The following is a 22704-nucleotide window of genomic DNA, read 5'->3' on the forward strand; positions in this document are numbered from 1 at the left end:
TAGTAAGAGGGGAAAACATTGGAAAGGTTGGGAATGTTTTAATAGGTTCATGTTTTTTATTAGCTGTGCTTTTGCTAGTGTTTATATTACCTAATAATATATTGTCTTTCTTTATCAATTGTATAGAATAGAATAGAATTTTATTGACCAAGTGTGATTGGACACACAAGGAATTTGTCTTGGTGCATATGCTCTCAGCGTACATAAAAGAAAAAGATACATTTGTCAAGAATCATGTGGTACAACACTTAATGATTGTCATAGGGGTCAAATGAAGAAATGAATGAAGAAACAATCAATATTAATAAAAATCTTAGGATACGAGCAACAAGTTACAGTCATACAGTCCTAAGTGGGAGAAAAAGGATGATAGGAATGATGAGAAAAACTAGTAGAATAGAAGTGCAGATTTAGTAAAAAGTCTGACAGTATTGAGGGAATTATTTGTTTAGTAGAGTGATGGCGTTCAGGAAAAAACTGTTCTTGTGTCTAGTTGTCTTGGTGTGCAGTGCTCTGAAGCGACGTTTTGAGGGTAGGAGTTGAAACAGTTTATGTCCAGGATGCGAGGGGTCAGTAAATATTTTCCCCATCCTCCTTTTGACTTGTGCAGTATACAGGTCCTCAATGGAAGCCAGGTAGGGAGCAATTGTTTTTTCTGCAGTTCTAATTATCCTCTGAAGTCTGTGTCAGTCCTGTTGGGTTGCAGCACCAAACCACACAGATATAGAGGTGCAGATGACCGACTCAATGATTCCTCTGTAGAACTGTATCAGCAGCTCCTTGGGGAGTTTGAGCTTCCTGAGCTGGCGCAGAAAGAACATTCTTTGTTGTGCTTTTTTGATGATGTTTTTGCTGGTAGGTGACCATTTTAGGTCTTGAGATACAATAGAACCTAGAAATTTGAAGGTCTCTACTGTTGATACTGTGTTGCCTAGTATTGTGAGAGGTGGAAGGGTGGAAGGGTTTCTCCTAAAGTCTACCACCATTTCTATGGTTTTGAGTGTGTTCAGTTCTAAATTGTTCTGGTTACACCACAAGGATAGTTGTTCAACTTCCCATCTGTATGCGGATTCATCATTGTCTCGAATGAGTCCGATCACTGTTGTATCATCTGCAAACTTCAGTAGTTTAACGGATGAATCATTTGAGATGCAGTCATTAGTTTATAGAGAGAAGAGAAGTGGTGAGATTACACAGCCTTGGGGGGCACCTGTGCTAATTGTACATGTATCTGAAGTGATTTTTCCTAGCTTCACCTGCTGCTTCCTGTCTGTTAGCAAGCTTGTGATCCACTTACAAGTGTGTTCAGGCACCGTTAGCTGATTTAGTTTGGTTAAGAGAATGTCCGGTATGATGGTATTGAATACTGAACTGAAGTCTACAAAGAGGATCCTAGCGTAGGTCATTGGAGATTCAAGATGTTGAAGAATGTAGTGTAGAGCCATATTGACAGAATCATCTGTTTATCTATTTGCTCGGTATGCAAATTGCAGGGGGTCTAACAGTGGATCCGTGATGGTTTTCAAGTGGAACATCACTAGCCTTTCAAAGGTTTTCATAACTACAGATGTTAGAGCAACTGCTCTGTAGTCATTCAGTTCCTTGATGGAGGGCTTCTTCAGCACTGGGATGATAGTCGAGCGTTTGAAGCAGGAAGGAACATAGCACAGCTCTATTGATTTGTTGAAGATTTGGGTGAAGATGGGGGCTAATTGGTCAGCACAGACTTTTAAGGAAGGAGTTATCTTGTCTGGGCCTGGTGCTTTTCCAGGCTTCTGTCTGAGAAATAGATCTTTCACTTACTGTTCTGTGATCACTAGGGGTTGTAAACCCAATGGGATGGGTTCAGTTGTAGAAGTCTTAGCTGTTGTTGGTGTGTCTGGGATGGAGGTTGTGCAGATAAGTGGTTGTGGTTTCTTTTCAAACCTGCAGTAGAACATATTCATGTCATCTGCCAATTGCTGATCTCTTTCAGCTTGGGGAGGTGCTTTGCTGTAACCGGTGATGTTCTTGAGAGTTTTCCACATATTTGCTGGTTCATTTGTTGAGAATTGATTCTTTAGCTTTTCAGAGTAGTTCCTTTTTGCTGCTTTGATCTCTCTTGTTAATATATTTCTGGCCTGACTGTACAGCATTCTATCACCTTTTTTGTAGGCTTCCTCTTTGGAATGATGTAACTGCTTGAGTTTGACTGTGAACCAAGGTTTATTGTTACTGTAAATTTGCAAGTTCCTGGTTGGTATACATAGGTCTTCACAGAAGCTGACATATGATGTTACAGTATCTATGAGTTCATCTAGGTCTGCAGAGGTGTCTTTAAAAATATTCCAGTCTGTGCAGTCAATGCAAGCCTGTAGCTTTAACTTTGCTTCGTCTGTCCAAGTCCTCACTGATTTAATTGTTGGTTTTGTGGCTTTAAATCTTTGTTTGTAAGCAGGTACAAGGTGAATCATGCAATGATCAGAGTGGCCCACAGCCGCTCTTGGTAACGCCCGGTAAGCAATTTTTACTGTTGTATTGCAATTGTCTAAGATATTATTGCCTCTGGTGGGACAATTTACATGTTGAAAGTATTTTGGTAGCTCATCTCTTAAGTATGCCTTGTTTAAATCTCCCAAAATAATGGCCAGTGAATCAGGGTATTTGGCTTCAGACTCCGTAATCTGATCAGCTAGGGCTTTTAATGCCTTTTTACAGATGCTTGCGGAGGGATGTAAATTGCAGATATTAAGAAGGAATGAATCTCTTGAGGAGAATAAAAGTGTTTTCAATTAATAATTAAAGACTCCAAGTTTTCATCACAGAATTTTTGTATAATGGTGATGTCTTGAGACCAGCTGTTGTTTATATATATACATAAGCCTCCTCCCTTTTTCCCCCCTGATAATTCTGCATTCCGATTTATGCAAAAAAATTTGGAAGCCCGGTAAATGCATACTATTACCATCAATTTCCTCGTTTAGCCAGGTTTCAGTAAAGCATAGGGCAGATGCGTTGTGAAAATCAGAATTGCATCAATTTTAAAGTAATATTTCATCCATCTTGTTGGCAAGTGAACATAGATTGGTAAGAAGGATGGAAGGGAGCGTTTTTTTAAAAATTCCCTTGTTCCTTAGTCTATTTAAAATTCCCGCCCTTTTACCTCTTTGTCTCTGCCATATATTAATTGTATATAGCCTGTTGTTATGTCCTTTGTAATAAGTCGAGACCGGAGCGGAGCGAACATCAACAGTCTTTATTAGTCGGAAATAACACATAACAAGAACAGGACTTTGACAGCTGACAGGGTATTTATACCCGGCACAAATATTACATAACCAATGACTAACCAGTATTCCTCCCGCCACCCAGAACAACCAATTACAAGACAGCAGCTATATCTAGGCAAATACATTACACTCCTTCCCCCTTACTTGGGAAAGTACATAATCCCTTAAATAAACTGGAGGACGCCTCTCTCATTCGGATCTCCGCAGGGGGGGTTCCCCTTCAGCCTGATGTTGGTTGTCGGGGATAATTTCCCGGTCGTTGAGGCTAGAAAAACTAGTTTCCCCAGGATCCAACCCACTGGGAGGGGGCACTTCCCGGGGGGGCAGAGGAAGATCGATGTTTCGCCCACTAAGACTTGCGTTCTCCTCCTGGTTACAAGGAGGATCGGGGCAACTACGACGTCTAAGTTGATCTACATGGCGGTGCCATGTTCTCCCATCACTAAGCTCCACCATATAAGACTTTGGACCTTTAATACCAGTGACCTTTGCTGTCACCCAGGGAGGGCCCCCATCATACGAGCGGGCAAATACAGGTGCATCTAGACTAAAAGAGCGGTCAGGTTCCGGCCAAGAAGAACTATGAGCATATGCCGGGTTTAACCTATCCAACGTAATTCGCAGTTTCCGACCCATAAGAAGCTCGGCCGGGGATTTGCTTGTTGGAGTTGTCGGAGTAGAATGCTGAGAGAACAGAAAATCTGCAAGCTTTTCCTGCCAAGTGCCCCTGGACATTTTCTTTAACGCATCCTTGGTGGTTTGGACCATACGTTCCGCTTGCCCGTTAGACGCGGGATGCCAGGGGGCTATAAGGCCGTGGCGAATACCCGCACCCGCTAAGAATTCCTCAAATTGGGAGGACGTAAATTGCGGCCCATTGTCGGATACTACCAAATCCGGATAACCATGGGTTGCAAAAAGGGAATTTAACACCTGAATAACCGACATAGAGGTGGTTGAGTGTAACATGTTAACTTCTAACCATTTTGAATATGCATCAACTGTCACAAGAAACATTTGACCCATAAAGGGTCCCGCCAAGTCCACATGTACTCTGGTCCAAGGGCCTGCTGGCGAATCCCAGGCTAACGGGACCCCCTTCGGGGGTGACGGTCTCTGCTCTTGGCAGGGCCAACATTGGGCTACCTTATGCTCCACGTTTTTGTCGAGGCCTGGCCACCACACATATCCCCTTGCTAAAGCTTTCATCCGCACCACTCCCGGATGCCCTTTATGCAGGAGAGAGAGCACCTTTTCTCGCAGTTGTGGGGGAATACAAACTCGACACCCCCTTAGCAGACAACCTTGTACGACTGACAGCTCGTCTTTGCAGCGATAGAATGGAATATACACTTCAGAATGGGAGACCCTGGGCCACCCTCTTAAAACCCATTGTAAGACAGTGGACAAACACAGATCCTGTTTGGTCTCCTCAGCTACTGCGGCTGCAGATAGGGCCAAGAACTGGTCCGTAATGGCTAATACAGCGGACGCTGGGTCTGGGTCCAGGAGTTCCCGAGGCGAGGGACAACGGCTAAGTGCATCCGCATGAGCAATATGTCTGCTCGGCCGGTAACGTAGGTGGTAAGAGTAATTGGCCAAAAAGACTATCCACCTGGACATCCTTGGCGACAAAATAAGAGGGCTCTGGCGATCACCAGACAACAGGCCCAGTAGGGGCTGGTGATCTGTTACAATATCAAAAAAACGGCCATACAAGTAATCATGAAATCTTTTAACTCCGGCTATGATAGCCAGAGCCTCCCTATCAATATGGCCAAAATTCCTTTCAGCCTTTGCCAGTGTTCTTGAAAAGAAGGCCAGTGGGACTTCATTACCATTCGGAAGTTTGTGGCTCAGTACAGCGCCCACCCCATACGGGGATGCATCACAGGTTAAAATCAGAGGTAAGTATGGAGAATACTGTGCCAGAACAGCGTTAGACGTGAGAACTTTTTTAACGGCCACAAAAGCAGCTGCCTCTTTGGGCCCCCAAGCCCACTTCCTATTTCTATCAAGAAGCCTGTGTAGGGGCTCGGCTAATGTAGCCTTATGGGGGATGAAAACAGCGTAGAAATTTAATAACCCCAGGAAGGCTTGAAGCTCTGCCTTAGAGGTCGGAGTGGGGGCCTCCCAAATGGCCTTGGTTTTTTCAGGGGTGGGGTGGATTCCTTGCTTGTCAATGGTAAACCCTAAAAATTCCACCTGTGGCACTCCGAAAACGCACTTATGGGCTTTGAGTTTCAGACCCGCTTCCTTAAATTTGGACAACACTAGTTTGACCCTGACCAGAAGATCCGCCTCGGACTGGGCGGAGACCAAAACATCATCGAAATATGGAACGGTGCCAGGAATCCCATACAACAATCGCTCCATAAGCGCTTGGAAAATTCCAGGGGCCGTGGACACTCCAAACTGTAAACGTTTGCACCTAAACACCCCTCTGTGAGTTGAAATAGCCTGTGCGTCGGCCGCCTGAGCGTCCACGGGCAGTTGTTGGTACGCCTGGGACAGGTCAAGTTTTGCAAATACCTTACCCTCCCCCAACGAGTGTAATAGATGTTGCACTACCGGAACAGGGTATGAATGGTGTGCAAGGGCCCTATTGATAGTGCACTTATAACCTCCACAAATTCTTATTCCACCTCCCGCCTTAACAGCTACTACAATCGGGGTCTCCCACGTGGATTGATCAATAGGTTCCAAAACACCTTGAGCCACAAGGTGATCCAATTCAGCGTCAACTTTGGGACGCAAGGCTAAAGGTACCCTGCATGGTTTAATCCTTACCGGCGGCACCAGGGGGTCTAACCCAAAAGAGATAGGGGAACCCTTATAGCACCCTAAATTGCTGTCAAAAACATCTGGGAATTGTGACGCCAGCTCAGAAAAAGCTTTTCCCCCAGACACAAAATTAACCCCTGAAACGGAAAGACCTAGGGACTCGAACCAATTAAGGCCCAACAAATTCGCGAAGGGCCCATCAACGACAATAAGAGGTAAATGTCCCGAAAATTGCTTGAATTGGACCAGAAAACGGCCCTGACCCATAACTGGAATCAGGGACCCCTGATAGTCCCGTAGATTCAAGGGGCAAGCAGAAAGAGACCTCTTGGTCACATGTGGAAAACAACTCTTGATTGTTGACCATGGCACCAGCGAATGGGCAGACCCTGTGTCAATCAGCATCGAGCAAGGCTTTTTTCCTAGATTGACAGAGATGCAGATTTTCTCAGTTGCCGGGCCCGTAGCGGCGATCCTGACGGTGGTTTGAGAGCGGAGACGGCAGCTGGAAGAAAAAACTGAAGAATAAATGGCGTTACACTGAGACCGCCGATACGTTGAATCCCTTGGCGGAGCACGGAAACCACCAGCCACTGGATCTTTATAGCCTGTAGTAGGAGTAGAATAAGGGCGGCGGAAATTACAAACCCGGGCGATATGTCCCCGACCCCCACAGCGGCGGCACGTCACGTCCTTAAAGGGACAAACAGCCCGGAAGTGATCGCCGCCACAGCCTCTGCATGGAGAAGGAGGAGAAGGGCGGGGCCGGTTGGCAGGCGGGGCCTCCCGCGGCCTGGAAGCAGCCAGGCGACAAACCTCAGACGCAATGGCGTTGTCCACATCCTGAGGTAATTGCGAAAACTGCTTGAGTGGGGCTGGCGAAGTAGCGTTGACAGAAACATCCATAGCGGCCAGGGATTGGCTAGACATCTCGAAAGCTCTCGCCTCCGCGAGAGCAACTTTAAACGATAGCCCCTGGATAGTTAGAAGGCGGCGCTTCAAGCGCCCATCCTTTACCCCAAAGACCAAACGATCCAGCAGATAATCTTCCAAGTCGGCAAATTCACAGTACAGGGCAGCTCTCCTGAGAGCAGCTACGTAATCGTTGATTGACTCGCCCTCTTGTTGATTACGATGAAAAAAAACATAGCGCCGAGCACAGCGGGATGGGGCGGGGGCATAATGATCCTGGAGGGTGGATAGAAATTGCTCCCAAGGCACGTCGTGAATTAGAGTCGGAGCAAAGATAGCCCTGGCGGTCTCGAACATTTCGGCACCGCAAAAACTCAGGAAGTACGCCCTTTTTCTGTCCCCCGAAATTTTGGTAAACCCGTTAGAGATGAGAAAACATTCGAACCTTGCAACGTAGGAGTCCCATGTTTCCACCTGCGGGTCGAATGGTGCGAATGTCAGTTGCGTAGACATGCTGGAAAAAGGAATAACTAAGCAAAAATCGTACACGAGTTGACACAATCCTCGTCGCCACTAATAAGTCGAGACTGGAGCGGAGCGAACATCAACAGTCTTTATTAGTCGGAAATAACACATAACAAGAACAGGACTTTGACAGCTGACAGGGTATTTATACCCGGCACAAATATTACATAACCAATGACTAACCAGTATTCCTCCCGCCACCCAGAACAACCAATTACAAGACAGCAGCTATATCTAGGCAAATACATTACACTTTGCTAAAAGGGCATTATAAATAAACATCATAATCATCATCATTATAATATAATTTTTATTGTTTTCTTTCTTAGACGGAATAATTGATGAATTGAAATAGGATTATTTAAGATGCTTTATTAATTTTTCATATAAGAGATTCTATAACTTTTATAAAATTGTTACGCATTGATGGTATATGTGTTGTTATGTAATTATGTTTTTAAGTTGGAGGGGAAAAAATATTATACCCAGATTCCTACCACCCAGCACCAGTTCAGAGGTTCCTTCTCCCACCCCCCGGGACAGACAGAGAGAGAGAAAAAGGAAGGAAAGAGAGAGTGGGAGATGCAGACAGAAAGAGGGGGAGGCGGAAAAGAGACAACGGTCAAATACACACACACAGAGAAAGAGATGAGAGATGAGTGAGAGATGATAGAAAGAGATATAATATATAATCTTTTTCTAAGATCAGGCACTGTACCTGAGGATTGGAGGGAGGCAGATGTAACCCCGATCTTCAAGAAAGGATCCAGAGGTGATGCAGGAAATTATAGACCAGTCAGTTTAACCTCAATTCCAGATAAAGTGATGGAAACCATTATTAAAGATAAAATACTGGGCACATAGATAAACAGGCATTGCTGAAAGAAAATCAACATGGTTTCTGCAAAGGCAAATTATGTCTTATTAACTTGTTAGAATCCTTTGAGGGTGTAAATAAACACATAAAGGGGACCCAGTTGATATTGTGTATCTTGACTTTCAAAAGGCTTTTGATAAAGTCCCACATCAAAGGCTCCTAAAAAAGCTCTTCAGCCATGGAATTAGAGTACAGGTCTTGTCCTGGATTGGTAATTGGCTAAATTGTAGGAAGCAAAGGGTGGCAATAAATGGACAATTCTCTGGATGGAAAGAAGTGAGAGGTGGTGTACCCCAAAGTTCAGGTTTTGGACCTTTACTTTTTAATTTATTCATTAATAATCTGGAAGTAGAAGTAAATAGTGAGGTAGCAAAGTTTGCTGATGACACTAAATTGTTCTGGGTAGTGAAAAGTGAAACTGATTGTCAGGAGCTCCAGAAGGATCTCTCGAAATTGAGTGAGTTGGCAACAAAGTGGCAAATGCATTTTAACCTAAACAAGTGCAAAGTTATGTATATTGGGGCAAAGAACCCCAATTATACCTACCAACTGATGGGGACCAAGCTTTCTGAGACAACCCAAGAAAGGGATCTTGAGGTTTTGGTGGACAGCTCAATGAAGATGTCAACCCAGTGCGTAGCAGCATAAAAAAAGCAAATTCCATGCTTGGCATGATTAGGAAGGGAATCAAAAATAAGTCAGTAAGTCACCAATCACCAGTCACCAGTAAGTCAGAAAATAAGTCACCAATGATGGTGAGATCAAACTTGGACTACTGTGTACAGTTTTGGCCAACTCAGCTCAAGAAGGATATAATGGAACTGAAAAAGTGCAAAAAAGGGCAACAAGTATGATCAAGGAAATGATCTTCCTTATGAAACCAGGTTGCAACGCCTTGATCATTTCAGCCTTGAGAGATGGCGTTTAAGGGGTGACTTGATCGAAGTGTATAAAATCATGCATGGGATAGAAAAGCTGGATAGAGAAAAATTATTTTCTCTATCACAGCATACTAGGACAAGGGGGCACTCCTTAAAGCTCATAGGTAAGAAAGCGAGGACAAATAAAGGGAAATATTTCTTCACCCAGAGGGTCATTGGTTTATGGAATTCACTTCCAGAAGAGGTCGTGACAGCTTTCAGCCTTGATAGCTTCAAAGCAGGATTGGACAGATTCATGGATGCCAAATGTGGTTATTGAAACGGATGTCCATGTGCCGCCTCTGTTGGTTGAGACAGGCAGGATTCCCTTGAGTATCATTTGTTGGGGGTCAAGGAAAATGGAGGGTTTTGCCTTCTCTTGCTGCTCAAGATCCCCATGTACAATTGGTGGGCCACTTTGTGACACAGAATGCTGGACCCGATGGGTTTTGGACTGATTCAGCATGGTTCTCCTTATTTTCTTATGTTCTTATGAGAGGGAGAGATAAGAAACATAAGGAGAAAGAAAGAGAGAGAAATGAAAGACAGGTGAGAAAGAGAGAGGGAAAAATAAAGAAAGATGAGAGATGAGTAAGAGGAGATGAGAGGGAGAGGGAGAGAGGGAGAAAAGAGAGAGAGACAACACAGAGAGATGCTTGTTTAAAAGAAAATTAAAAATAGCTCTGAGTGTTTAAGGTTGCAGACCCCTGGATTAGGCAAACACCATGATCATTGCATTTCCCCAATGGGCATTTTTAATTGGAACCCTGAAGGAATTGTTGTAAACTGGCAAAAAACATAGAAAACATGACTGTGTGGGATGTTGTAACTGATCATAAGTCTCTCTCTCTCTGTGTGTGTGTATGTGTGTATGGCTGTCAAAACTGCAAAAACAGGTCAAATAGCTCTGAAGAGGTCAGTTGTAAATTAAAATACTTGCTAAACAACAAGCCATTAATCTAGGACCACTTTGATCCTTTGGGGGATTGCAAAAGGTCTGGATAGGGGAATTCCCATAGGGGGAACTAGGATTGTGATCACCTAGCCATGCCCACCCAGTCACATGGCCACATAGCCATGCCCACATAGCCACTGCCCACAGAACTGGTATTCTGCTTATTAGTCTGTGGAGGAAGCGCTCTAATCAGCACTGACACCAGGGCCCTAGGACAGTGGAGGAAGCGCTCAAATCAGCACTGAGACCAGGCAAAGAAATTCTTTCTGCCTCGCAGAAGCAGAGATGAGTGGGAGGTCTAAAAGCGCATAGCGCCCCCAGCACAATGCTCTCTTGAAGGCTGCCCAGCCACCCTCCCCTTCACTTCAGGCACCACATTTAGCCCATAACCAAGGGACGCACCACTTCGAGGTTAGTCTGGCCGCCGATCTCCTGTATGTTCCCCTTGTAGACCGGCCCAGCTTTGGGAAACACCTGGGAAGAGCTTCGATGTTGCAGTGTGCTCCCCTGATAGGCTGGGTCTGCTTTAGAATGCAGCAGGAAGGGATCTGATGTGATGATCTCCTGCATGCTCCCCTCCCTCCCCACATGCACTAGTCCACCCACTGCTAGTATCACTCTGAGAATTTCTTGACCATTTCAAGATTGAAAGCTAGGCTTTTCTCAACTGTATAGTGACAGGAGATGAAACTTGGATTTATCACCACACTCCAGAGAACAAACGTCAATCAATGCAGTGGCACTATACCCATTCTCCTTCAGTCAAAAAATTCAAAACTCAGCAATCGGTGAGAAAAATCTTGGGTACCCATTGTGCACAAATCTTGGGCACCCATCCCAGCAACATTCATGCCTTTAGCATTCAGGTAGCATATTACAACAGAACAGAATGAAGACGCTCATCTCTAACCTTCATCACAATGACAATTGATGATCTACTGACCACTGGCACTGCTTTTTCTCTTCTACTGGCTTCCCACTACAAAACAATAATACCAACTTCCCCCACGAACTTTCCCTGCGAGAGTTACTTGCCTTGTAACCTTACTTTCTGGATAACCCTTGTATAAGCCCAATGGCTGGAGGAGGGGCAATGAGGGTGGCGGGAAAATCCAGAAACGCAAGGAGTGGCTGTGGGCGGGGAGAGGGGCTTAATTCCACCACTGCACAGGCTGTATATGTTGTGCCCAGGGTTTCCAGCAGTCCTGGAAAACAGGGAAATCAAGGAATTATCAGGGAAATCAGCAGTTTGGGAAATATCAGGAAATTATCAGAGAATTCGTGAAAAAAATTAAATAAATCAGGGGGGGGAAACTGTATTAAAATGTTTAAAACTCAGGGAAAAATCATGTAAAAACCCCCTGGTCTCCCACATGTATTGCAAAAATGTTTCCAAACTCGTCCCCAATTTGTTGGAAATGGAAAGGAAAAAATTTGGAACTTACTATCCTGTCTGGTGGACATGTGCAGTAGCAAAAAAATATTGGAAAAGAAATAAAAAGTGTTTGAACAAATAATAAAACAAACTATTAATCTGAAACCAGAACTATTCCTACTAGGTATCTGTAGACAGAACATTAAAAAAGAGGATAGATACTTAATTCTTCATATTCTAAACACAGCAAGAATGCTTTTTGCCCAATACTGGAAAAAAGAAACAACACCAACCACCTTAAATTTAATTACCAAATACTTGAATGTACAGAACTAACAAAACTGACTTATGAACTACAAGATATAGATAGTACAGATTTTTACATAGTATGGGGAAGATGGTATAATTGGTTAAAAGAATATAAATACTTAAAGAATTGAGAAAAACAAATAATGGAGAATGGACTCTATACACTTTATTCCAAAAGAAATAAAAAACATACTAATATGGATAAGAAGATAGAGAAACTGACTGTGATGATATCATAAAATTTCGATCAATGACAAACCTAATGGAACAAGAAAAACTAAGATTAAGGCAGACTATATCATGGGACCACTACCATTAAGTCGCTGTTAATAAATGTCAACATGATGATTGACAATATTAGTTCTTTATGTTAGCTTACACAAAAATCTTAGAAATGTTATTAGAGCAGATAAATAGAAATTTTCACTACATCCATAGGATACTGTACTTTAATGCGAATAGTCTCAGGAAAATACGGAAAAAGTTAGATACATGATGTATTTTTGATGCTTGACATGAACCAATACTACAAAGTGAAATTATTGAAAATATTTATTTTTTTTCTTCACTACTCTTAGACGTGACACCCCTTAGAATCCATTATAGTAGTTTATGTTTATTAATTTGTTTGCTGTTTGTTTTTTTGTTTGTACCTGTATTATATATTGTGTTTATTCTTTTTTTAAATGTATATATTCAATAAAGATCATTTTTTTAAAAACTGGATCACACTGCTTAGCAGAGTCAAGCAAAAATGAGCATAATTGTGGCAACAACTGTCTTCCTCAGCTACCGATATTTCTCCATGCCTTAGGCGTTTTGTATGATGTCATCTACAACCGTGCCTTAACTAGATTGCAAGTTATAGGGAAATGTCAGGGAAATATCAGGGAATTTCAAAATGCATTCCCCCTGGACACCCACAGACTGTAGTTGAAGCACCCCTGCCACACGGTATACATGTTCATTCAAGAGGAGACTTAATAGTATTCAGGATCTTGTTGCAAGTAGGTACTTTTCTGCTACAATTAGAAGCAGAAAACTAACAATATTCTGAATGGTTGTTGGTTGAGTCTTCATCTTCTACTTTCCCACAACCCTATTTTAACAACCCCTGGTTGTTTATGAATTAGCTTCCAGAAAATATGAGTTTGAACCATGATTGCAATTGCTACTCTGTGCCTATAGAAAAATATCTTGCCCACTTATTTATTTTTATAGCTTTAGTGGATTTCCCCCCCCCCCCTTTCTGTTGCAGGAAAATGAGACTAAACCAGAAGACTGTATTCCTGATGTACCTGGCAATGAAAATGCACGAGAATTCTTAGCACATGCTCCAACCAAAGGATTATGGATGCCTTTAGGAAAAGAGGTCAAGGTTATGCAATGTAAGTGAAGCATCTAGATTTTGGAGATTCTGCAATAAATCTAACAATAGGGTTATTTGGTGAGAATAGGAGAGAAAATATTTTCTGTATTAGTTACCACTTTTCCTCAGTGAAGATATATAATTTATAAATGCTTTTTGCTTTATGATTTAGATAGATAGATGATAGATAGATAGATAGATAGATAGATAGATAGATAGATAGATAGATAGATAGATAGATAGATATGAAGGTCTTGGCATATTCGGGTTTCTTCCTGTGTAGGATTCAGAGATTTCTGGCGACGTTTCAACGAGGTCCCACTCGTCATCTTCAGGCTGGTGCTTCTGTCCTTGTTCTAGGGTGAACACGGTGAGACCTGAGCTGCCTTCCCTCTATAAATACTGGTGGGTGAGTGTGGTTTGATGGCTTAGCAGCTGCAAGCTGTGTTGAAACCTGAAACCCCATGCCAATTCAGTGAAGCGGTGGATATGATGTGCCAGTGCCTGGAAGCTGTAAGGATCTGGATGGAGGCCAACAGGCTCAAACTCAACCCAGACAAGACCGAGTGGCTGTGGGCATTTCTTCCTAAGGACTCTTCGATCTGGCCGTCCATTGTTCTGGGAGCGGAAACACTGTCCCCCTCAGATAGGGTTTGCAACTTGGGTATCCTCCTCGACCCACAGCTGAGTCTTGACCATCACTTTTCAGTTGTAGCCAGAGGGACCTTTGCTCAAGTTCACGTGGTTCACCAGTTGTGGCCCTGTTCGGACCAGGAGGCTCTGCGCATAGTCACTCAGACCCTCATCACCTCCTGTCTCAATTATTGTAATGCGCTCTACATAGGGCTACCCTTGAAAAGTGTTCAGAAACTGCAAATAGTCCACAATACAGCCACAAGAGCTGTCATGGGTATGCCTCAGTATACCCATATATCACCTGTGCTCCGTGAGCTGCACTGGCTTCCCATTAGGCTCCAGGCACAATTCAAGGTGTTGGTTATTACCTATAAAGCTCTACATGGCTCAGGGCCAGACTATTTACAGGACCACCTCCTGCCACATACCTCCCAGGGACCAATAAGAGCACACAGAGTTGGACTCCTCCAGGTCCCATTGACTAAACCAGCGTTTCCCAACCAGTGTGCCGCGGCACACTAGTGTGCCGCGGGACATGGTCAGGTGTGCCGCGAGCCCGGCCTGGCTGGAGCTTCCCTGGCTGTGACGGGAAGTGAACTTTTGGGGCTCGGTGTGAGGGCGCCGGCCACTGTTGTTTCTAAGCTGCGTGGGCGTGCGCACGCAGTCATTAGGAACCCCCCCCCCAGAAATTTTTGAAGTGGCGCAAAGCCACGCAGTCCTGAATCGCTCCCTTCTCCGGCCAGCAAAGTCGGCTGCCCGGGAAAGCGTCGCCTTTGAAAAGCACGCGTTTAAAAAGCGTGCCGTTTTCCCAGGCAGTCGGCTTGCTGGCCGGAGAAGCGAGCGATCCGGGACTGCGTGGCTTTGCCCCGTGATGACAACGGTGCCGTGGTGGCCTCCAAGTGCCGCCCTTCGTGGCGCCCCACCACCCGTTCCTGCAGGTAGAAGTCGGGCAGGGTACCAGGAGGCAGAGGCAGTGCGTGGCCGGGTGCTGAGCGCCATAGACACCTGGGAGGGCAAAGGGTTGGATGTGGCTGCTGCCTCTTAGGCGGAGGCGAAGGCAATGGCGGAGTTTGCGCTGGGGCCATGCGGGGCCGCTGATCCAGGGGGCCGCGGACCGGCAAGCCGCCCTCCACTCTCTCCGCTCTCTCTTTCTCTCTATGTTGCCGGCGTGGTGCACGAGCGAGAAAGAGAGAGAGAGAAAAAGGAGGGTTAGAGAGAAAGTAAGAGAGAAAGAGGAAGAGAGAAGGAAAGCGAGAGAGAGAAAGGAAGAGAGAAGGAAAGAATAAAAGAGATAGCAAGAGAGACAGAAAGAGAGACAGAAAGAATGCAAGAGAGAGAAAGCGAGAAAGAAGGAGGGAAGGAGGGCGAGAGAAAGCAAAAAAGAGAGGAAGGAAGGAAGAAAGAGGGATGGAGAGAGAGGGAAAGAAAGAGATAGGGGAGAAATAGGGCGAAAGGGAGGAAGAGAGGGTTTTTTTGTCCAAACAATTTTAGCCCCCCCCCCCCAGTGTTCCCCAGGATTTTGTAAGTGCGAATAATGTGCCACGGCTCAAAAAAGGTTGGGAAACACTGGACTAAACAATGTAGGTTGATGGAACCACGGAGGAGAGCTTTCTCTGTGGCTGCCCCAGCTCTATGGAACCAACTACCCCCCAATGTCCCTACTGCTCCCACCCTAATGGCCTTCGGCAAGGCCACAAAGACCTGGCTTTGCCGGCAGGCCTGGGGGCCATGAATTGTCCATCTTTCGTGGCCAAATTTTATTTTATGAATGGTGTGCATGCATAAGATTTTACTGGTTTTTATATAAATGGGTTTTATCAAGGCTAGTTTTTTAGAGATTATATTCGACTTCTTTTTATTGCTGTATCTTTTTGTATTGTATTATATTATGTTGTAAGCCACCCTGAGTCTTTCGGGATTGGACGGCAATGGGTATGGCTACCTGATGAGGGCAATAGTAGTCTTCCTTCCTTTTCATTATCAGCAAAAATATGTCTCTCACACACACACACACACACATATTTGTTTTCATAGATTTTCACGGGTACTGGTAGGTAGGTAGGTCTTGGCGTTGTTCGTCCAAGTACAAAGCCGAAAGCACTAGCCTGAAGATGATGAGTGGGGCCTCATCGAAACGTCGCCAGGAATCTCTGAAACTTACACGGGAAGAAACCCGAATATATATACATACATACTTACATACATACATACATACATACATACATACATACATACATACATACATACAAACATACTTACATAAAATATTCTTATATTGGTCTTTTTCAAAAAGATTGTAGCTTTAATTATTATTAACTGTATTTCCAAAATTATTAAGTGCTTTCCTGAATAGAATAACTTAAAATATTCATAGCATTTAAGGAGAGAATAAAGAGCAAAGAAGCATGCATTGCCAAACTAGATGTACTAACTTAGAAACAATATAAATTCTCTTAATGTGCATGCAGTTGGTGCAAGCAGATGGATAAGTATGAAAAATGAAAATCTATGAGGATGCAATATGGCATCTTTATAATCAATTGATTTATACTCAAGAAAGGTAAGACAGATGAAGAAAATATTCACCAAAGAAATATCCTTGGAAGCTGTTCGTTACTGTGTCCTACACTGCATGCTATTTTTTAAATAGATGAGTAGGATTGTGCTATGAATATCCAACCCTGTTTGGATGTAAATAATGTGCCTAGTACTATCACTAGAATGGATAATCTTAATTTTGTTTGGGATGCTTAATTCAACTACCATACATTTTCTAAGTAGAAAAATATCTGATAATTTTTAGTGTTATGGAAATCTCATTTTCCCCATAAGTACTTAGAGTCTTAGACCAAGGACTGATGAGGTACATCCAGGAAACTTATAAACAAGTCATGAAATTAATAAACATATTTTACTGCTACACATAAAGTATTTCAGATAAGGCAATTATAATTCCTGGAGCAATATATTATTACCAATGTTGCAGAATAGCTATGATATTGTTTTGTATAAATTTGTCTAACCATCTTTGAAAGCAGTCATTGGTAACCAGGAGCTCTGATGAATTGCACAATATTATTAAATAAATGTAAATTAAGGAAAATATTTTTTACAAATTTACTTATAAGTACAGAGATTCATAGCAATTCATTTTTAGTAACTTCTGATGTTACTTAAACAGCTCCATATTTTCCACGTCATACATTAATTTGTATTCTTCCATTGTGTTTCCTATTACGGTAGTTACCTCAAGTTAAGAGCCTCAGTTTTTTTAGATTCTGAATCATTTTGGTCACATTCCTCTGGAACTAGGAGTCTAATCAAAACAAATCAGTCTTGAGGTAGACTGTTATAAAGACACAAATGTGAATTAAGTTCTTCAAACCTTCCATATCTTGCCTTCTTCCCTTCAGAAATCAAGAGGACAGACAGGGGTTTGGTCAGCACCACAGTGAGATGGCTTCTCCTTTGCGCTTGCGGGGGGATGCCGGTGCCAATTCCTGTCAGATCAGCCCGGAACCTCCCTAGAGGGGTGTGTGGGAAAAAGGGGTCTTTGTCTCCTGTCGTTTTAGGGGCTGGCACGCCCCGCGACAGGCAGAGCTGCGACCTCGACTGGCAGTGGGTGAAACAACCATAACCGCGGCGACTACAGGCTGGGAAGATAGGATTGGAAGCATCGAGAGTCATATGGAAGGAGAAGAAACATAAGCTTTTGTGCTGGAGTGTGAGAAGAATAAAAGCCTGTTTCCAAAGGGGCTGGAGTGTGAGAAGAATAAAAGCCTGTTTCCAAAGGGGACCTTGATTTGGATTTTTAAAAATCTCTTTCGGAAGTTGGAAAGAAACGGAAATGGCTGTGACTGTACTATTTTGGGACATATTATTCAGCATTTAAATAAACTTTAAAATGTATTTAAAAACCCAAGAACTTTACAAATTGTTTTTATCTGTGGAAGTTGGGAATACAAGACTGGATTTTCAGAATTAGCATAATTTAAGTTTCAAAGTGATTATAGAAGCCAGAATTGAAGAATTGGGAGTAACCGTGATTGCATACTGATGACATCTGCTGGTAAAGTTGAGGCAATATTTGGTTGGACTTGTTCACTGAATTTGTCATTGATGCAATGAGGCTGGGCAGATTGTTTTCCTTTTATAAGTGATAAAGAGGAACTGAAAAACAAATAGAAAGAGAACATCTTGGGCTTGAGTTAACTTTACTTTATTTGAACTCAGAAAGGGTGAGAAGGAAAGAAGGATGTTTTGGAAAATTTTGGCTTCTGGATGTTATAACAGTTAATTGGATATTTGGATAAAACTTTTTGATACATTAATTTTGTAAAAGATGGAAGACATAAGAGATTTGTTCAAAGATATATTTAAAGAGATCCAGGAATGGAAAGAAGAAATCAGAAATGAAAACACCTTTTTATATACTGAATACTCACAGCAAGACTGTAGTAAAATTGAAGGAAAAGAAGAAGAGTCCTCAACAACTCTAATTGAATGAGCAACAGAGAAATGGAAATAGCAAAGTAGAGGGGCATTCCCAAAAGGAACTGATTAAAGGACACAACATTAATGAAATACAGTGGTACCTCTTCTTACGAACGCCTCTACATATGATCTTTTTGAGATACAAACTGGGCGTTCAAGATTTTTTTTGCCTCTTCTCACAAACCATTTTTGTCTTACAAACCCCCGCTTTCCGTCTTGGCTGCTGCTTCTGCTGCTGCGGGCAGCGGCCAAAACAAGTGCTTTTAAGTTTGCAGGCTCTGAGGATCACAAAGGAACTGGAGCCAGGCTTTGCTGTGCGGGGTCTCTACCCCCCAGCCCTTCTGCTAGCAAAGCGCAAAGGTGGTATCTGAGAAGCTCTCTGCAGCCGCCCCATCTCACTGCCAGTTTCCCCTCTTGCCTGCCGGCGAGCGGAGGAAGCAGCAGGCGAGAGGGGATTACCCCCATATTGCTGCCAAAATGTGTCCATGAGAGCCATGGCCATCCATCCCCCCTACCTTCTCCTGCCAGAAGCCCACAGGGGGCAAAGCTGGGTGTGGGGAAGGGCGGAGCTTTGGGCTCTTGGACAGGCAGGAGAGCCCGGAGCCGCTGCCTTCCTACTCAGCTGCCTTGCCAATCTGCCCACTCGACGCCTGCCCCGCCCGCTCCAAAAGCCGCGCCGAGGCTGCCCGGGAGCCCCCGCCGTTAGGAAGGGTTGGCAGGGTGGGAGTTCAAGCCGCTGCCAGGACAGGTTGGTGGGGTGGAGGCCCCGGCCTCCAGCTGCCTCCCCCATGCAGCCCAGGTCTTCCAGCGAGAGCTTCACCTCGGCCGTTTCTTCTGAGGGTGGCCCGCTGTCTTCTCTCCTGGATGCAGAGATGATGCCCCCCACCTCCTCCTCTGCTGGGCTCTCCCGGCTTTCCTCCCATCCACACCCACCCTCATTCAAAGGAGGCGAGGGGAGATTTGACGGAATGCCTGGCAGCTTTATTTCAATTCTTCCGTCCTGGAAGATCCCAGGTGTTTCTTTCAAAAAGACTAAAAAGTCTTCTGGGCTTCGAGATAAAGTCCCCTGTCAAAGGGGAACAGCAGCCAGGTGGAGGGAGATAGACAGTCAAAAGAATTGGAACTTTTGGGAAGGGAAGGCAGTGAGTGGAAGGATGGAGTTTATTGCTGCATTTGACATCGTGAAGTGTCATATTAAATCACTATCCAGCGAGTTCGTGGCACCAAAGCCTCAGGATTCGCAGTGGGGAAGAGCCTATTGAAGTTTCTGCTCCTCCCCTTTCCTTTTTCTCTTCCACCTCCTCCCCTTCCTTCTCCTCCTCCTTCCCATTTTTTTCTATCCTGTCTTTATCCCCTCTCCCTCTCTTTCCTTCTCTCCTTCCTCTTCCTCCCTTCCCTATTCCCCTCCCCCTTCCCCCTCCTCTTCACTTTTCCTCCTCTTCCTTTCCTTCCTCTTCCCCCTTCTTTCTATCCTGCCTTTCTATCCTCTCCCCTCTTTCTCCTCCTTCCTCTTTCCTCTTCCTCCCTTCCCTTCTTCCTCATCCCCCTCCGCGCGAGAACGCTCTCCCTCCCTGCCGAGGGCCCAGCCGAGGGTTGCCGGGCAACGCCTGGACCATGCTCCACACTTGTCACGGCGAGAAGCTCAATGTGATTCCTGTCCAAAAGCTCTCTATGAGAAAAAACCTTTCCTCTCTCACACACACAGTCACACAACTCCTGCCTGGGTATCAAAGGGAGTGGGGGGAAGGGACCAGAGAGCCCATCATCCCCTCTGCACACAGCTTCCACCCCGGCAGAACCTCCCTCAGCCAGTGCAGTCTACCTCTCTCTCACACACACAACTCCTACCTGGGTATCAAAGGAGTGTGAGGGTGTCATTGGAAAGGGTGCTTCTAGACCCCTCTCTGATTCAGCTGCCCCCCTTCACAGACTCTCCGCCTCCCCCTCCACCCCAAAAAAGAAGGTAGAGGAAGGAGGAAAGGTAGAAGGAGAAGGAAAGAGGAGAAAAAGAGAGGAGGAGGAGGAAGGAGGAAGGAGGAGGAGGAGACAGAGCAAAGAGGAGACAAGAGGAGGGAATAGGTTTGAAGAAACTGACCCTCGTCAAACCCTCCTCTCTTTCGCTGCAATGCCACCCACCCAAGGTGTGAGGGGTTTTTTTTGGGAAGAGCCCATTGAAGTTTCATCTTCTCCAAGGAGGGAGGGAGGGAGGGAGGGAGGAAGGAAGGCAGGCAAAATAAATACATGAGCAATTCCAGGACGGGGGGGGGGGGGGAAGGACTTTTACTTTGACAGCAGATTCTTTCTGGCTGCAAACCAAATTAAGGGCCAGGATAAAACACTGATGTGCCATCAGCTCTGGAATGCACAAGGACCCTCCCATTTGCCCAAACCGGAGCCTTGGTTCAAGCCGTTCGCTGGCCTCCTCTCCAAACGAATCACCACCACCCCCCAAAAAAACCTTCACACTTCGAGGTTTTTTTTCACTTAAGCCTTAAAGTTTTGGATTTTCGCATGCATTATTTGCTTTTACATTGATTCCTATGGGGAAAATTGCTTCTTCTTACAAACCTTTCTACTTACGAACCTGGTCACGGAACGAATTAAGTTCATAAGTAGAGGTACCACTGTAGTGGTTTTTAGAAATGAATCAGAAAATTGTTTGATTGAAGGAGGGCTTGATGGGCTTGATGGTCATATTGTTGATGATTTAAGCACTACATTAAGCACTAAGAAAATAAAGAATAGATATGACTTAACACCCGGAAATGGCAGAATAAGAAAGAAATCAGAGTGGAAATGAAAAAGATTTTATATTTTGGTAAAAAGGGAGGCAAGGAGAAAATATATGGGTTTAAAATGATAAAAAATAAAAGCCCTGAGGATTGGCAAAGATGGTGTTTTGAGGAGGGATGACAGATTATTAAATATGCATTAACTATGAAATTGTTTTTAAGTGTTGTTTTTAAGATATATTTCAAGTCATTAAATTTTATTGAATTATAGAATTATATAGAAATATATCGGTATATTTTGATTATTGGCGTATTGAAATTATTGTGAAAGACAATGACAATGAATTTATAAATATTTGAATAATAATTTATTATGATTTGAAAAAAATATGATTATTATGCTAAGATGATTATTAATTGAAGATTTAAAAAATGGTTTGGTTAATTTTTATATTGTTATAATACTGGTTTAATAATAGATTTTGATTTTCTTTTTGTTATTTGGCTTTTTCTTGTTTTTCTTTTTTTCCTTTGCTCTTTTTGTTTCCCTTTTTAAACTATAATTTCTCTTTTTTTATTATTTGTAGTTGATAAAGTCTTTTTTCTTGTAAGGGTTTTGGAGAATACATAAGAAGGAGGAGTAGGCACTATGGCATATCTGAAGTATTAAAGGAGAAGGATATTATTTTAATAAGGTTTAAAAGAAATTAAGCTTGAATTCAATTAGATGAAAATTAGATGACAAAATTAGAAGTCAAGGTTGGGGGGTTGGATTGAGCCCGAAAGTAATTATTTGGAATTAATAACATTTTGTGGGAAGATTAATTATAAAGTATGTACTAACATGATACTGTGTTTATTATAATATGAAAATATTTTAATATGCATTGAAGAAGTTTGTATGGGGGAAAAAAATTAGCCCCCCCAAAAAAAGAAATCAAGAGGACAGTGCTGTATAATTAATAAATAAATAAATAAATAAATAAATGGTTTTGTTTTTACAATATTTGGTGTATCGATGTGCATACTTTTGTAAAAAAAATGTTCTGGGTAAAATATGATTTTTCAGTGTTAATTTCTTTCTGTCTGTCAAGGCTGGAGATGTAAACGATATGGACACCGAACAGGAGATAAAGAATGTCCTTTCTTCATCAAAGGCAACCAAAAATTAGAACAATTCAGAGTGGTAAGTACTGCAATTTGTGACGTAATTTATTCTAAATCGGGTGTCAAACTAGCAGCCCAGGGTCCAGATGTGTCACTTGCAGGCCATGCTTACCCCAGCTCCATGAAGGTTAAAACATCGCAATATGTCACATGAAACCAGTGTGATGCTGCAAATTTGACATACATGCTCTAAATAATGTGAGAAGAAGGTTAAATTAAGACATCTGATTTCTTAGATGTTAATTCTAGATAATGTTAACATAATTCTGTAAAATATGATATACCAATACAGTAATACCTCGTCTTATGAACTTAATTGGTTCCGGGAGGAGGTTCGTAAGATGAAAAGTTCGTAAGATGAAACAATGTTTCCCATAAGA

The 22704-nt window shown here is 43.3% G+C and overlaps 1 protein-coding gene across 1 annotated transcript in view; it reads left to right on the plus strand.

Moving 5' to 3' along the window:
• The window catches only part of RP9 (RP9 pre-mRNA splicing factor), a 46411-nt gene that overhangs the window by 9908 nt on the left and 13799 nt on the right, over positions 1-22704 (plus strand). Inside the window, exons 3-4 of the mRNA XM_070728998.1 lie at positions 13185-13314; positions 22252-22343. Coding sequence (XP_070585099.1) covers positions 13185-13314; positions 22252-22343 — 222 coding nt within the window. The remainder of the gene's footprint in view (positions 1-13184; positions 13315-22251; positions 22344-22704) is intronic.

This window comes from Erythrolamprus reginae, chromosome Z, assembly GCF_031021105.1.
Source record: "Erythrolamprus reginae isolate rEryReg1 chromosome Z, rEryReg1.hap1, whole genome shotgun sequence".
Classification (NCBI taxonomy): Eukaryota; Metazoa; Chordata; class Lepidosauria; order Squamata; family Dipsadidae; genus Erythrolamprus; species Erythrolamprus reginae.